This window comes from Triticum urartu, chromosome 3 (assembly GCF_003073215.2).
Source record: "Triticum urartu cultivar G1812 chromosome 3, Tu2.1, whole genome shotgun sequence".
Taxonomy (NCBI): Eukaryota; Viridiplantae; Streptophyta; class Magnoliopsida; order Poales; family Poaceae; genus Triticum; species Triticum urartu.
In genome coordinates, this window is record NC_053024.1 from 42356275 (window position 1) to 42373466 (window position 17192).

At 44.3% G+C, this 17192-nt stretch overlaps 1 protein-coding gene across 1 annotated transcript; it reads right to left on the minus strand.

Annotated features, from left to right (window-relative positions):
- Positions 1–6403: 6403 nt before the first annotated feature.
- LOC125542656 (cleavage stimulation factor subunit 77) lies at positions 6404–16923 on the minus strand. Its single transcript, XM_048705781.1, has 23 exons — positions 16709–16923; positions 16469–16541; positions 16239–16301; positions 16013–16122; positions 15524–15624; positions 15192–15253; positions 14955–15095; positions 14558–14686; positions 13499–13545; positions 13081–13144; positions 12656–12776; positions 11553–11611; positions 11370–11438; positions 11145–11285; positions 10218–10282; positions 9673–9769; positions 9334–9393; positions 8795–8947; positions 8079–8151; positions 7870–7980; positions 7621–7731; positions 7129–7305; positions 6404–6929 (listed from the first exon to the last, which is right to left on the minus strand). The coding sequence occupies exons 2-23, from the start codon at positions 16517–16519 to the stop codon at positions 6757–6759; spliced, it is 2178 nt and encodes a 725-aa protein (XP_048561738.1). The 5' UTR covers positions 16520–16541; positions 16709–16923; the 3' UTR covers positions 6404–6756.
- Between the last annotated feature and the right edge of the window lie 269 nt (positions 16924–17192).

Below are 17192 nucleotides of genomic sequence, written 5' to 3' on the forward strand. Positions count from 1 at the left end.
TTAGTGAGCACACCCTTTAAATACTTCCAGTCCACACGGTCATAAGCTTTTGAGAGGTCCATCTTGAAAGCGCAGAACGAGTCACTTGAGTTCCTCCCCTTTTGGATGGCATGGAAGCATTCAAACGCGATAAGAGTGTTGTCACTAATGAGCCTTCCTGGGATGAAAGCGCTTGGCTCAATGCCAATAAGGTCGTCCAGGAGCGGTCTCAAGCGGTTCACTAAGCACTTCGACACCACTTTGTAAATAACATTGCATAAAGAGATTGGCCGAAAATCTTTTAACTCCACTGCTTGGTTAGTCTTGGGGATGAGAACAATAGTAGTAGTATTCAACTCACTCGGCATGACACCATCCGTAAAGAATTGCTTTACAGCTCCGACCACCTCTTCTTTTAGAACATCCCAGTTTCGCTGGTAAAAACGCGCGGGGAAACCATCCGGCCCTGGGGATTTTAGCAGCCCAATCTGAAATAGGACGTCGCTGATCTCTTTCACCGTAAACTCTTCCATTAATTTTTCATTCATCTCATTTGTAACAAAGGTCTCAATATGATTCAGCAAGCCCGCAGGGTTCACATTTGAGTCTTCTGTAAACAGATCACAGAAAAACCCCTTTGCAATCGCTTTGATTTCTTCTTCATTGTTTGTGAACTGCCCATTAGCCTTCTGAAGTTTTTTGATCCTGTTCTTTCTAGCACGCCAAGAGGCCCTTCGCTGAAAATATTTGGTGTTTTGGCCGCCCTCACGAAGCCACGTAACTCTACTCCTTTGAAGGTAAAGAAGCTCTTCCCGCAATAACAATTCATCCATTTTTGCTGATAAGATCTTTATTTCCTGCTCATGTGTGTTATAGTCCTTCAACAGATCCGCTAGTTTCCCTCTACATTTGGCTAATTCTTTTGTAATAGAACCAATAGATTGGTTGCTCCAGGCTTTAAGAACTTCCATGATACAGTCCACCTTCTCAGTTAGGTGCTTGAGGTCTCGGACAGGGGCATGATGGTTCCAGGCATTCTCAATTATCCCAGCCAAGGCCTCCTCTCTTTCCCACATCACTTCGTAGTGACCTTTTTTCCTTTTCCTTCTCTTAAATTGCAACTTCTCTAGGCAGAGTAAAAGAGGACAGTGGTCAGATCTCGGCGACACAAGATGTTTGACGCACGCATCAAAGAAAATGTCCTGCCATTCAGGCGAAGCGACAGCTCTATCCAACCGCACTCGAACATTTTTATCCCCTAATTGATTGTTATTATACGTCCAGCCCACTCCTTTAAACCCAAGGTCATGCAGATTACATTCAGATAAAACTTCCCTGAAAGCTTTCATCAGGGGTTCACTCCTTCTTTTTCTAGAGACATGTTCGCTTTGCCACATGGCCTCGTTAAAATCACCGATCATGAGCCAAGGTTCACTAGCGTTTGATTTGATGCGTCTTAATAGATCCCACATACAATGCCGATCCTGGGACCTGGGCTCACCATAAACAGAGGTTCCTCTCCATTTTATTTCACCAGAAACAGAAACTTTTACATCGACATGATGGATTCCGTAGTTTATTAACTCGACATCTACGGAATCATCCCAGAAGGGGGCTAGGCCTCCCCCCTTCCCTTTCCCAGAGACAATGATACTATGCCTGAAGCCAATTCTACGCCCCACCCCCTCCACAAAATACTTACCTTGCCTAGTTTCGGAGAGGAACACAATCTCCGGGCAGTGAACACGCACAAGGCGTGTCAGCTCCTGAAATGTCCGGGGCCGCCCCAGTCCCCGGCAGTTCTAGGCCAAGATTTTCATGGCTCCTGACGGGTGCTATCACTCGCGCCCGTCAGTTTACCGGCAGCCCCTGGGCCGGCAGCTTCCCGACCACCCTTCTCAACCTTATAGTGCTCTACCTCTACAGAACCCACATCTCTAGGCTTTTTGTTACTTGTGATTACATCAGCGCTATTGCTCTCAGGTTCTACAGATAGAGGATCCTTGACTCTGTCCAGCCGCTTGCCGAGAACAGAAGCGGCACCTCCTCCTTTACCAGAATGCATGTCACCCTTATGGCCTCTCTTTCTCAGATATACTTTGTTCTTGACCGTGTTTGGATGGTCCATCTCTTTAACGACCCCCTGCAGATTAACAAGATCCTCAACAACACGCTGGGCGTCGTCGACGGAGCCTCCACCAGCACTAGTCTTTGGAGGGAGCTCCGGGACTAGCCCCGCCGGTAAAGTTATTTCTTCAGGCTCAGGCGTCTTCTTGTTTTCTGCCTCATTTCCATGCATTTGGCCCAGCACATTGGTCTGCATTTGCACCTTGTCTCCCTCCTTTGTGTTGCTGGGGTTAGGTGCAGAAACCAAGGCAGCATCAGCGGTGCGAGAAGCATCCACCATGTCGTTCAGCAGACCCACAGCAGCCGAGGCGCCAACTGGATCACTGGGAGATCCATCCCCCACATAAATGTTGTTGTCTGAACCCTTTCGGGGGCATCGGTTTCCATTAGCTCACCCACTGAAAGGCGAGCAACATCTTCACTCACTTTCTCAACCGTCTTCAACACCACATCCACACTTGGAGTGTTGATTTGAGAGTTGCAGTTTGGCTTTGGGGCACGCCAAGGACAGGTAGCAGCCTGCGAGGGCTTTGGTTTCCCCATCTTATCGGCAAGGAACCAGGCACGGGGGTCATCAAAGTGCACTGGACGCACACTGATGTCCTTGGAATACCTTAGTTTTTTCTCATCATTAGGAAGATCACAAATGGCTTCCATATGCCCTAAGAAGCCATAGAATAAACAGAAGTTTGGAAGTCTTTCATAGCGCAGGAAAACAATCACCTCTTCTCCAGTTATCTCGTCAGCCAGAGTGATCTCCTTTGGCAGAGCAGAGTACAAGGGGAGCAACACTCTCGCACGCAGAAATTTGTCGCAGATGTTGCCCCTCGTGTGCTGATCAACCAGCAGCATCTTCCCAACCTGTTCTCCCAGATTTCGGGCAAGTTCCTTTGTAAGGAGGTAAAAAGGAATACCCCGGAACTGAACCCAAATAGGAACATGAGAGAACACAGCCGAAGCAGGGTCAGCCCCAGATTCCAAGCCTACAACCAAGAACGGGTCTCCCTTGTACTGCCATGGGCCACCCCTAATGACATGTTGTCGATCACCATCTTCTGAGAATTCTAGGAAGAATTTACGTCCTTCCTTTGCCGACATCTGATGATCGCCCAACGCCCCACGGATCTTCCAGACCCCTTTCATATGGTCAATCAACTGACGGGGGTTCACCATCAGCACAGACAAGAAGAGACCAACAGCCAGAAAACGCGTCTGAACCGCTTCGCGAGCCCCCGATATGTTAATGATCAGGGTTTTCTTCACTGGATCCGCAGCAGAGAGGGAAAGCTCCTTACCCGCCCGGCGAATGGCTTCGCCGTCGTCTTGAGCGGCTGAGCACCCAGCGGCCAACAGGTACCCTGACGCATCCCTCGTGGACTTGGACACCATCCCTGGAGTCACCAGGGAAGTCATCTTCAGATGGGCTTCAGATGTCGCCATCAGGCAATCGGTCGAACACCTGTAGTGCGTGGAGCAAAGGCTGGTGTGGCTTCCCAAGGAGAATGATGGAAAGCGTAGCACCAGAAGCCTCCTAAATAGCAGATCTTCCATGGGCTTGTAAATGCCCTCATTATTCTCCAAATAACTCCCAGAAGATGGAAACGAAAGTTTCTCCTCAAACTGAAACGGAACCCATATACGCTCCAGTTCATCATGGACTTTTAATTCAGAAAATGGAAGGGTCTCTGAAGGTGGATCACGACCTGGATCAGGTGGCTCCTTGTCTCCTTCCTCAGGGGAAGGCAATAGTTTGCCACTCACGATCTTCACTCGAAACCTCAGGAACAGGAGGCGGAGCTTTAGTTTCTGGATCTCCCGCAGAGATTTCCTAAAACGACTCTGGAGGGTGGGTGAAAGGGTGTGCTCTGGTTGGGGAAGGTTGCATAGAGGGGTCTCGAGGTTGGTTTTCGTAGGTTTTTGGGTTACAGGGACAAGCCATCGACGATTTCCACAGGAGGGTAGGAAATCGCCAATGGAGTCGCCTCTGGCGGGTTTCGGGAGGGGAACGGGCTGTCGCATTCTGGTCGGGACTCCCACTTGTTCCTTATTTGTTTGAGCATTTCATCAAACATATGGAACTTTAGAGAGAGGAGATAGAGAGAAAAGAAAGAGGGGAATTGGCTCGTGTGGGCCCATGCTGATATAGTGTTGTATGTGGTTCCACTGACATGTCCAGACAACCTCAATTATTCCCCATATATGGTTGTGTTTGGGGAAGTCCATACATATGGGACATGTTTGAGGGAGCCCACTAGGTGATTGTTTTCATGTCTGGACTGTCCAGGTGGACATATGGGTGCAGAATAGGAAGTACCTCAAACCCCTTAGGGTGCAGTGATATAGGATATGGAAATCGAACGTTTTCCCGAAACCTCCGCATGCAATGCAAACAAATTCGGACATAATTCATGCAAACACGACGGAATTCATGCAAATGGACATAAGTTCGGACATAGTTTACGTAAACCGAACGATATTTCGTCCGTTCAACTAAACTTAAAATAAAACAAAACTAATTTGTAGCAGACGGTGACCTGGTACGCCTGGTCAGGCTGGCCGGCGCCACATCCATCACTGTCTATGTCGTCGATGTTGTCATCAGAGTGGTCCTTCCAACAACGGAAAGGAACTTATACAACAACGGAAAGGCAAGGGCTTGGAAACCATGCCCATCCGCCAGTCGGCGCTCGCGAAGGAGTCGCTCGGCTTCCTCCTACGCCATGCGGAGGTCCGTCTCGGCAAAACGCCGCCCCTGGCTGGGGAGCCCCGCCCTTGCCTCTGCCAACGGCGGCGTAGGTATCACGGAGCGACCACTCCTCCACGATCTTGGCGAGCTCCCTTCGAGGAGGCACAGTCTTCGCGGACGTCTCCGCCGTGGTCTCTGGCCGGTCGCTGGCCCAGGCCTCCACAAGGTCAAGGCCTACGAGGACCCAAGTCGGCACCACGTCGGACTTCTCGAACATCTCCCGGCGTGCCACGTTGCGCCACTCCCTCTGTGTCGCCTCCTCGGCCGTCATTTTCTCCGTCGTCATGGTGCTCCGCAACAAGGAGCTGCTGCCGCCGAAGCCACCGAGGTAGAGGAGGATTCGCCTGCGTGCCTTCACGATCACCGGGGACACCTCCTCCTTCACGAACTTGTCACGCCAGACGTGGAGTGTCAGCGATGCCGACTCCTCCTTCATACAACGTCTGATTTGGACATCGCGATTGTGCCGGAGAGGCGGTGATGCCAGCTCCAGCTTGACGCGGTCGTGATGTCAGCTCCTCCTTGATGCGGGCTCGCGGCAGCGAGGGCGGTGCCGAACCGCAGTACCCGAGCGACTGCGCGATCATGATATCCATTTGGCCCTGGTACTCTTCGTCTGTCGTTGCCGCTTCCGCTCGTCCTTGTCGTCTGAGGAGATGATGATATCCTCCTTCTCGAAGAATCCATCTGCTATGGAGGTCAATGACCCCGGAGAGCGACGGCGGTGGTGCCAAGATCCGGATCTTGAAGGAGATCCGGTAGTCACCTGCCGGCATAGAGAACCACAACTTCGGCATCATCGATGGAGGTGAGTGGAGAGGAGGTGATGTGTGATGTGGTGTGGATGACGCCGTAGCCGTGCTTAAATAGGTGCGGCCATGCGAATGGACTACTAGCCGGCCTCAATGCGGCACACTAGCCAGAGTAGGCTTATCGATCGCCTCGTCGACATTGAAGCGGCACCGCCTGCTCGGCCGTTCACATCGCTCTAACCGGGATCACTGCCATCTGGAGTCATGACCACTCTGGAGCGGGCTAACCGACAAGAATGCGCAACAACCGCTTCGCATAGAGAGGGTTTTTCGGGCGGAGAGAGGTTTTGGGTGGGACCGACCGATCAGGCGCGTACGTTGCGGATGTCCGAACCCCTACAAACCTCCCCTGGTTTGCATATGATTTGCAAGATTTCAAGCGGGCGCGTCCACGGACCGATGGGGCATTGCGTTAAATGGCTTGTAGTGCCCGAACACATCTGTCCAAACATTTGGGGGCGTTTTGAGGGTCCACGTTGGAGATGCCCTTATGCATTTGATTAAGTGCATTGTTTTATTTATTTTTTCAACAATGTTTGATTACTATTGTTTGTACTGGAATGATTACTTCAGAAGCTTGACTTTCCTTATTCCTGAAGGATGTTAATGTTTACTAATATCCACTGAAGCCATATATCTTCTCTTCCTTATCTCTGGAGATTGTCGATAATCATCTCTTCCTCTTGTTACATGTCATAGATAATGAACGCAATGCCTACATTACAGGCCACAGCACAAATTTTGGTAAACATGTTGATGAATTGACACAACTATTAGTATTTCGCAGTATTCAGATTCGTGCTTTCCAGTAATCATAATACATACACATGTTATCTTCTTCAAATGCATATTAGTCACATCATGCTATTCTCCATGATCTGGCCTTTACTCATCCAGATGACACTGATTCTGCACGCTCCTGTCGTTTTTTGGACTTTCGGTTCGTATTCTCGCGCAATGCACTTGCCATGCCTACAGGTTTATCAGTCTGCTGTTACATTTGTACATGCATAACTTTCCCCATGAGCGGCCGAACTACATAGCTACCGAACGAACTACGTGAATCCAAAGAACTAGCTACAGATTGGTGAACTAGCTTGAGCTGTTGGCTGACTGTTCCCCGGAAAACATGCTTCCACTGGACATCGCCGCCGATCCAGACTGAGCAGGGCCCCCACCGCGGTTCCTCTGGATCTGCCTGAGCCTGAATATATCTGGCATGGCTCGACTCTGCGCAGCTGCTGCTGCGTCTTCTTCCTCTTGCCCTGCACACAGTAAGCCAACAAATATTACATAAGCTTTCCCATTTTGTGTTTTTTAGACCACCTGTATTAAACCATAAGACAACTTCAACTTGAATCAATCGTAACAAAAAAAAATTGTTCAACAAATGCCAGAGCACATAATCTTAAACACAATACTGGCATTCTAGACCAATAAAGATTGGAGAGGGAGGGAGAGTACTTTCAACAGCCTTCCTTTTTGGAGGTCTACGAACTGATCCATTTTGGTTGCGGGGACCTGAGATATCAGTTGTGGCAGGGCCAGGAACTGGAGCAGACGGTTTGCCAACATCATGTCCTGTTGGCAGTGTGCTTTGCAGTAGAACGCTAAGCACAATGTCTATATCTGGTGATGGACCTGAAAAGACAAGAATACAATGAATATATGCAAAGGCATTATGCAAATCAAACCAAATTAGAAATAAGGCTATGCTGTGACTATGCACTGTATTTTGTTCATAACCATGCTTTCAATGACAAAAGGAGCATGCCCACAAGAAATAGTCAACATTTCTGAACATTTCTCAACCAATGAATAACATGCACCAAGCCTATGTTAGTGTCTGGTTTTAAACGGACCGGTTACGTGTTCTAAATATAATAGCATCTGGCAAACATTCTACAAGCTATGCATCAGATGACACTGAGTATTCGTACAGTAAGTCTGTAGTACCTTCAATAGCAGGCAAATTTGTGATGAAAGACATGAGTGGTGGAGAAAGCATTTTGAATATTTCATCAACCTCCTTTGTGTACCCACTGGATGTGGCTGAAATCACTGGTCCTGACAAATTAACAATGCTGCCTCATGAGTGAGATAGATAGGCAATTGCAACTGAACGATTGCTGCATTTACAAATGGAACCGCCATGCATCCAGTTCTTTCTCATTAAACAATGTGCCTACTCATCAATATAAATACCTTTCATCTGTCTAGGATCATAAATAACCATTCGAGAAGTCTCAGGACGGATGACTTTTGTAGACTGCGGCAATAACTTCGCATTGGCACCAACTCCAATAGTGCCTTTATCTGAGCCAAAATTCGTAGGGCATATTATAATCAGCAAACACTTTTAATAACATGACGGCACAATTAAGTTTATAACAGAGAGCAGCTTGCCAGCTTACCTAAGGTAGAACCGCCACCACTAGTTAACATAACTGACCTGTCAGCCTTCTTAGACATGTTCTTTGCAAGCCACTGCAATATCGAAATAGAGAAAGCATTACAAGTGAAATTTGTCAATGGAAACCAAGCATGGACTCTCTGAAGTGTCACAAAATACAGCCCGCATCCGACATAAATTGATGGTGAAGAATGTATTCTTTAGCCAAATCAGCAGAGAATTTGAGGGCTACATCTAATTTTGATATCGTATCATTACTAGATGATGTAGCCAACTTTTTATTTATGGGTGTGCTTCATTTCACAATCAACGCCACTTGTTGCCGGAAGTTGCGCACCAACGCCATGTATCAAATGCAAATGTATCGTGTATGTAAACTTGATGATTCAACTAACATAAAGTCCATAGTTCAATCATCCAGATGTCGTTCAGTATATATACTATATACTACTCCCTCCGTTCCTAAATACTTGTCTTTCTAGGCATTTCAACAAGTGACTACATACGGAGTAAAATGAGTGAATCTACACTCTAAAATATGTCTACATACATCCGTATGTAGTAGTCATTTGAAATGTCTAGAAAGACAAATATTTAGGAACGGAGGGACTATATATATATATATATATATATATATATATATATATACGTAAAAAGGTAATTTTGTTGATAAAGAATAGTTTATCTTGCAATGATAGTTATGCATAGTCAATGTACCTCCTGTCTTGACAGGTAATCCAATTCTTTTGATGAGCATGGCCAGAGATCCATATAATTATATCTAGAAACAACGTCATAAAGTGTGTTCTCTAAGGACGATACGACATCTTCTGATGTCCTAGATAAAGCTTCCTTCCTTCTTTGTTCCACCTGTGGAAACAAAATTTATGAGCACACTTATGCTTTAGAGGGGGTAAAAGGACTTGGGCACATAAAAAGCAGAGAACAATATAAACTGACAAAAGATCCAACTTATAATGAACACCCTAACAAATTATATTTATATCTAGTCAGAGATAAGCCATCTAAATATAAGAAGCACTTGACAACGAATCTCTAAGTCTATCCCATAAATAATTCATAGACCTTGAGACTAATGCAAACTGACATAAAAATACAAGTGCTGCACAATTATGGATACTGGATATTGCTCATGGCTTCGCCCTACAGTGCATGTGTGAAGAGGACCACACCTAATGGGCCGAACATGACAACCAATGATAACCTATATCTGCACTTTGCTTAGAGCTTCATACCTTTAACATGCTTGACAAATCCCCATAAATCTGCTCAAATTGAGCAAATCGTTTCCATACCTGCAGAAGAATAGCAACACATTAATTCAGAGAACAGACAGACAAACAAATCTATGTCTATTTGCATGTTGCACCTTTACAACAAATAACCCACAACATGTTCTCCCGAGGCTATGTGGTACACCACCAAAAGGTGGAAATGATATTATTGCTATTGCTGGTGATCACAAGGCATTAATGCCAATTAAGATAGTTGTGAAAAAATGCACAGCTGAAAGGGCATCTCCTCATAATATAGAAATGCTGAGTAACTCGGAGCAAATAAAAGAAAATATTTACCTCTACGGATTCCTCAGGAGGAAGTAAGCTCAGAGCTCGCTCAAACAATGCACGTACATTTCTATCATCGTTTAAGCGACACAGGAAGTCTGCATATCTGAATCATAGCAAGAGTCTCAAAAAATCAACAAATTTGATTTGCCAATAATGGGACAGTGAAATGAACACTTTTCAACTGCCAATAGATGAACACAAAATAAGTAGCATAAAATAATAAGGACTCAACTACAAATCTGACATCAGATTTTTGACCATGGCAAATCGAATGTTTTTTATGGCAATTTATGTTTGCCGAGGATGGCAAGTTTAGTTGGCAAGCATGGCAAATCCGCCTCAGTTCATTTTTTTGCCAAGAAATTGCCATGCTTGTAAACTAAATTTGCCATCCTCGCACCAACATAAATTGCCATAAAAAACGTTCGATTTGCCATGCTTAACATTACTGAATAATAATGGAGAGACATTTGGTTCATGAGTTGGGACATTGATGGACCAAAATACAAAGATTAACGTTAAGGATTAATGATACTCAAATGGATACTTACTCGAGGACATATCCTGGTTCTTGCATAAATCGCTTTAAACCAACTTCAAAAACATTTTGAGCCACCTACAAGAGAATATTTAGCAGATACTGCACACATGTGAATAACTGCAACCGGAAGAAACATTGAATACATAGTGAAAAGGTGAACCCTAAGATACTACATAATCCCTTATTATTCGGTCATTTAAGCTCTTACTATTACGATGTCAACTGGCAGTTTAGGTACCACTTGCACCTTTATGGCCAACCTATACTCCAGGCTATTTGCAGGCACGGATACATATAAACCGAGGGCAATGCCAGCAAAAACTAGCATGCCGGTGCGTTCTCACAGGCTTGGCAGCCACAGGCCACAATTCTAATCAGGTCTAAATGTCTACTTCAACCCTCTGATAATCTTTACCAAATCTCTGCAATTTTCAATGGTTGGTAAGGTACTGCATAGCACAAAGAAGGGTATGCCATGCCTACTCGATCCTCTCTGCTGAGACAAACAACTAGCTGGGATGGCCAAACCCCAAACAGATGTCCTCTAAGTACCATCATAGACTGGACCTGAAAGCATTGTACTCCCTCCGTTCCGAATTACTTGTCACAGGTATGGATGTATCTAGATGTATTTTAGTTCTAGATACATCCATTTCTGCGACGAGTAATTTGGAACGGAGGGAGTACTAGCTAGCATGACAAGTTACCTGGTACAAGGCTCAAAGGTGAAAACTAACAGTGCATAATGATGGTGATTTATGCACAGATATTGGATATCCTGTGACGTTTGAGCTTAAAGCTATGCCTTGGATCCTATTGAACCTACTTTTGCAAATTATACTCTTCGTACTGTAATCAAACAGATAAAGAACCGCAGAAAGATAGCTGGCAGTCCGTAACGGAAAAATGTTTGCATACATGTCATCACTTTAACAACCTTCGCATCTTTGTCGAGGCAAAACGACATTGTAGCATATGCAACATAGACATGATAAGTGCAGCTTGGCAACTTCCGAACTTCCAAAAAGTACTTGCGAGCTGCTTCAATGCCTTCTGTTCTCCTTAGAAACCGAATAAACTGCAGTACAAAACAGAATGGTAAAGATACCACAGGAAGTGTAGCCATAACCATAAGTACTTTAAAGTAGTAATGGGAACAAACCTGAATGTGTGCAAGTGATGGCATGCTTGAATTTTCAGCTACAAGAGACTCGTATATTGTCTTAGCAGGCTGCAATGGGAAAGCGCATGCGAGGAAATAATGATCTTAAGAGTGCTTGTAGCAGAATGTGAGTGCTAGGGAAGCTACGCATTGTAGAAAAATTATCAAAGAAAGAAAATGGACCTGGATCGCCCCTACAGACTCTTCCAGTTCAGCAAAGGCATATTTTAGTACTTCAGAACCTATGAAAAGCAATAGGCAAAATAATTTCAGGAGTTGAAAGAACAGGTCAGGAAATGATACAGTATATTTCAGTTAAACCATCATTCTAGTCTACTGCTCAGTTCAAGCATGCAATTGGATTAGCATTAAGAATGCCTTGTCATCTTTGCATACCTGTCACACGTTCAGTGTGATAGAATTAAGCTGGAGAGTTGTTATGTTCACAGAATAAAGTATAAAAAATACAAAATAAGTGGCCACAAAAGATATGCCAGTAACTAGGAGCAGCTGCTACCAATCCATATTTAACATCCTATCGCAAAATGGATTAAATAAGCCTCACATTAAAAAAATACTTAAGTGAGTATCACCAGTGCATGCCCGCACGCATGCAGGCATCCAATAAACGGTAAGGATCGGTCAGTGAGAGATCCTAATACTGATGCACGTGTAAAAGGATTGCACATGCCAAGCTAGAGGTAGCATGTCCTTAATAGCCTGATTGAATTATAAAGATTCATATATTAATATGACGGTATCTCACCTTGATCTAAGATGTGAACTGAACTGTGCTAAAAGTTCTAACATGTGGGCTCTCATCACATTCACACAGTTGGTCCTGTGGGTTTTAATTTAGTATCCTCCTTAGAAATGTGTTCAGCCTTCCTGGAAGATATATTTGGCGTTCCTTGATGGCATCCTATGGAGGTATTGCCTGTCCCCCAGAGTATATACCAATTCGTCAACCAGTTATTTAGTTCCGGCCAGTTCGACTTTTTTAGGTGGACTGGGATTGGGCCTGATGCCAATACAACTTAGTAACTTTCATGCTCATGGGACCCTGGCCCATCCAAACAAGGGCTAAGGCAGTAAGATAGTAATATGTCTTTCTCGATGGCTGGGAGGCCCTAGAATATCCAATTTGTTTTCCCACAGATATTTCTGCACTCTGCTCTTAATCTTCCGGCAAACCAAGTATAAGGCACTAACTTCCAAAAGGATGACTACAGGACTGGCTACCATAATTGAATTGACCAAGAGAACTTCGCAGGATATTCAATTACCAGGGAGTGCTTTTACAGCACGCTGAAATATTTTGATTGCAGAATCCGTAGAACCATTCTTTGCATGCCATGTAGCATAATCATACCATACATCAGGATGATGGTATAGATACATTAGGCACTGAAAATAAAAACAGGTTGATACAATTCATTAATGTCCCCGCTTATAATGGTACGCATGGTAAAGGTGAGGTCTAATGACTGAACAGTTTATTCTAACAGAAGTATAGGGAATAATGAGGTCATTAACTATAAAAGGAAAAAATATGCATGCCATTGAGTACATGAGGTTTACACATGCCACCATATCATCAGTTGACCACAATGAATAAGAGTGCCTAATTAGAATACTATGCAAAGCATATTATTTGACTACAGATTTAACACCAGTGTGCATCTATGTTCACATACAGAAGTTAGCTTACTTGCTCATAAGTAAAGGTAATACGCCTATTAGCAGCTGTAACATCAATTCTTTGAGGATTCCCCCTACAGTAAACAGAATACTTAGTGTTAGCAGAAATATAGGGAGTAACCTCGGAAAGAAGTGAGAGTGACAAAGGTGACAAACTGATATGTCAAGTTCGAATAAAGAAACATAGCATACTCGATAAATTTCCTCACTGAATCTCATCCAGGAAATAAAGAACTCAAAGATAGGTTGCAGACAAATTTTCGAGATCAGAAACAAAATACATTGACTGGAGCAGAGGAGAAGAAAACTGAAAAATATCTATATACAACAAAGAAATAAATTGCCTGAAGACTTGCATCAACCGAAAATATTACTGAAAATTGGAATCATGATTACACTTAGCTAATTTGATGCAGATGTTTACTCACTTCTCGAATGTCAGAAGTCTTTTCCATGCCAAACACTGTTGCTCTTCCTGTGAAACAGATTAATGAGCTCTGAGTTAACTGCCAGTTAAATACTGGTCATGCATCTACTACTCTACCAGAGAGGATGTCAGAAAACTATTCAATGTGTCGGAAGATTTACCAGCAAACCATAGACAAGAGAATAAAGACATATAGGGAAAGACAAGGACATCATTAGTCTGAATTCAATTATGTGCATTTCAAATGATACAAAGAGTGGTTCTTAACAGTAAGCATATATCTTCTCAAATACTATGTCGATTCAGAAATTGACGGGTGTTTTTGGAAAGCATGCAGTAAAACTTCCCTTTCTTTGACAACATATAAAAATTATTTAGGTTGGTTGGGTGGAAATGGTACCATTAGATTTATCACTATACATATTTTCATAGAATTTTAATAAAATATTCATAGAAAAAGTAACAGTTAAAGTTGTATACTGGAGACCATGTCCATATCAACAACATCATCTATCTATGAATGGAGAGAGTACAAATAACTAAATAGGATTTTACTAACACATTCATAGAAAAAGTAATGTTAAAGTTGTATACTGGAGACCGTGTCCATATCGACAACGTCGTCTATCCATGAATGGAGGGGGTATACAATAACTAAATATCTGTTGCGGGAAAAATATTGAGATTTACAAAAAAAAGGTGGTGGATTAAGGGTGTTGGAACTTCACGTAGGTAATCTTGAAAAGTGGAATTGACAATAATGGATAAAACTCTGTTATCCAGCTTTTCTAGAACACACTCAAATTGTTATGTTCGCAATCAAAAGTGACACTAGTACTGTTTTACCATACAGTTTTCCCTAAGAAAACAAGAGTGGCACAGAAATGTATGGCATTGTGAAAATGGATAGAGAAACTATGAAGGAAATTATAATTATGAGACTTTTCCTAACCACGCTACCAAAATAATTATCCACAAAACATAACCATTTTGTAAAGTCAATAATTGTAGACCGTCACGCCTACTGTAAATCAACCTTATGACCTGATCAACTGCTTACCTTGTAGGAGCCTGTAGAGGGGGTGGCCAGCATGTTCCAATCAATATCATCAATATACTTCTTACGCTCTCTATATACAGCCTTAGCACTGTTAAACTTCGGTTGATACTCAGATAGCAAGCCTTTTGCCTGGAACATGGATAGGTTACAGTCATCTCCATATGAAATGCACACCAGACAGGTTTGCATTGTCTTGAGATTTAATAAAATAAAACAGTAACCGTATTAAACGGTCGAGTGCAGTGAACACTACTGACATACCAGAATGAACTGAAAACGAACAACTTCACACTACTAAAGGACTAAAGACTGGTCTTTTTGCCAATTGAATGGATGGAGTTATATGCTGGCTGCTTTTTTCATAATGATTAGTGATCCAAACGGAAAATCTACTAACCAAGGTGCGGCTAACTGAATTTTCGAAGTTATCATAATCCTTCCATAGCTGCTCGACATGACTAGTTGGAACTAAAATTGCCTTCTGATATACTTTACGTATAGTAGTCATGCGGTGTGACTCTTCCTGGGGCGTCATAACCTGAAGACTTTCAAACAAGGAATCACAAATGAAATAACTCAAACATAAGTAAAAGGGCATAATAATGTTAGGACAGGAAAATGAAGAAACACAAACCGGCATTGACTTCAAGAATGCAATGTACTCCATCCAAACGGGGCCAGATGCCACATCATTGCCTGTCACAATTAAGCTTCTTAGATTCATGTATGAAGATGCATGGAGAAGAGAAGAAAGCTATGAAGCCGAAGAGCAGGAGGGGTAGCCGAATGACCCACGTGTACCACAAGCTCCCCATGTTGATTGGGGGCTTCCATAAGAGAATGAAAAGCTCTCTTTTTACAATAAAGAGTGAACCAGAGTTCAAAAATCTATTGCAAAAGTGGCTTAATAACAACGCACTGCTTATTATCTAAGGTCAACACTTAATAGAAGTACTTGGTACTTACCGACATAGTTAAGCATGAAATCAAAAGCCTTTTTTGTCTCTTCCAGACCCTCAGAGCCCCTTTTGCTGTTTACTTTTTTAATAAAGTTGATGTAACAACGCCTGCAAGTTACACCCAACCCGATAGGGTAATGTCAATACTGCAGTTGCAAACAAACTGGAAAATTTATGTTGAAAAGAATATGACAGTCGTAACTAAGAGCAGTATAAGGTTTAGACACATCAATTGTGTGTTTACAAAACAATGAGGTGATCACAAGTTCACAGCAATTTTGATCAGACAAGCAGGGCACCGTTGACTGGTGACAAGATCAGGCAGAATGAAAGAAAACTGACACCTCACGCGGGCGTCAATGGAGGAACGTGTTGGTAGAAACAGTGACTCTAATAATTTGTGCAGTGACAGTGAAGGAGAATTTCTCATCTACCGCAAAACACAAACTAGGGCATGTGGTCATAGATCATCAAAAAAAATGTGGAATCCCCTCACCAGAGATTAATATGAGGGCAGGTGAGCAAGCATCTGCTGAATATCTGCTTGGCGGTCTCCTCGTCATTCGTGACAATGTATGATTCCACATACTGCTTCCAGTACTTAGCCTGCATGCACATTCAAGCCTCAGCCCCAGAAGATTGGCAGCATGAACCGAGAAAATTCGGTGGAGCAGGAGGAGCCCAGCCAAACAAGCATTTGATGGAAAATTCGACTGGCTCACCGCTGTCGGGAAGGTGGCTAGCAGCTTCTCGTAGATGGGGGCGGCCTCGCCAATGGGGAGATTCTGCAGGAAGGAATGGGCACAAAACATCAGCAGGTTCACTCACCAGCTCAAATCACCTCAAAACAGGGGATCCGGGGATGGGGGGGGGGGGGGGGGGGGGGGGGGGGGGGGGGGGGGGGGTGGCGGCGGAGAAGAAGGGAGACAATATGGGTGGTGAGTGAGCTCACGAGGGTCTCGTGGGCGAGGATCTCGGCGGCCTCCACGTTGTAGATGTCCATCGCCGCCACGGCCGCCGATTTCCTGCGCGACAAAACCAGGTTAGGAGTGCTGAGAACCGAATGGAGCGTGTATGGATTAGATTTGTGGTGGCGAACGAGCGAGAGGGTTTGGATTCGAGTGCTCGCGGGATGGGGTGGGGGAATCCAGGCGAGGAGGGAGAGAGAGGGGGAGGGGGGTTAGGGCTTAACCCCGGAAGAAATCGCTGGGAGGAGAGGTTGGGTCGTTGCTCCGCGCCGGTGGCGACTGCGCCGGGATGCGTCCCTCGGCGGGCGGCGACGGCTGGAACACGGGGGGCGCGAGCGGCGACGGCGGGGAGTGGCGGGAGGCGGCGACGGCGACGGCGACGGCGAAGCGAGAGGAGCAAGGCAGGGATTGCGGGCGCAGTGGCAATCTGTAAAAACGAGCTAACTAGAGGGTGTTTTCGGGGTGTACGGATGAAAATCCACAAAGATTTAGGGTTCTTTTTTTGATTCAAAGGAATTTTGTAGGAGCATTGAAAGATTAGAATCCCTAGGAATTTTTCTAATGTCGATTGTTTGATTCATGATTTTTCTTATATGGATTGTTTGATTCATAATTTTTCTTATGCCGATTGTTGATTTATAGGTTTGAATCTCACAGGAATTTTTTAAGGCACCTCCAACATCGACCAACAACCGGACACTGCATCCG

Bases quoted from the DNA above. Each gene is read 5' to 3' on its own strand.
- LOC125542656 (XM_048705781.1), bottom strand. From the start codon at position 16,519: ATGGACATCTACAACGTGGAGGCCGCCGAGATCCTCGCCCACGAGACC. The intron at 16,123-16,238 runs GTGAGCCAGTCG...ATGTGCATGCAG, and splicing joins TAGCCACCTTCCCGACAGCG to GCTAAGTACTGGAAGCAGTA. The intron at 7,732-7,869 runs GTATTTATATTG...TTAATTTGTCAG, and splicing joins TGATCCTAGACAGATGAAAG to GACCAGTGATTTCAGCCACA.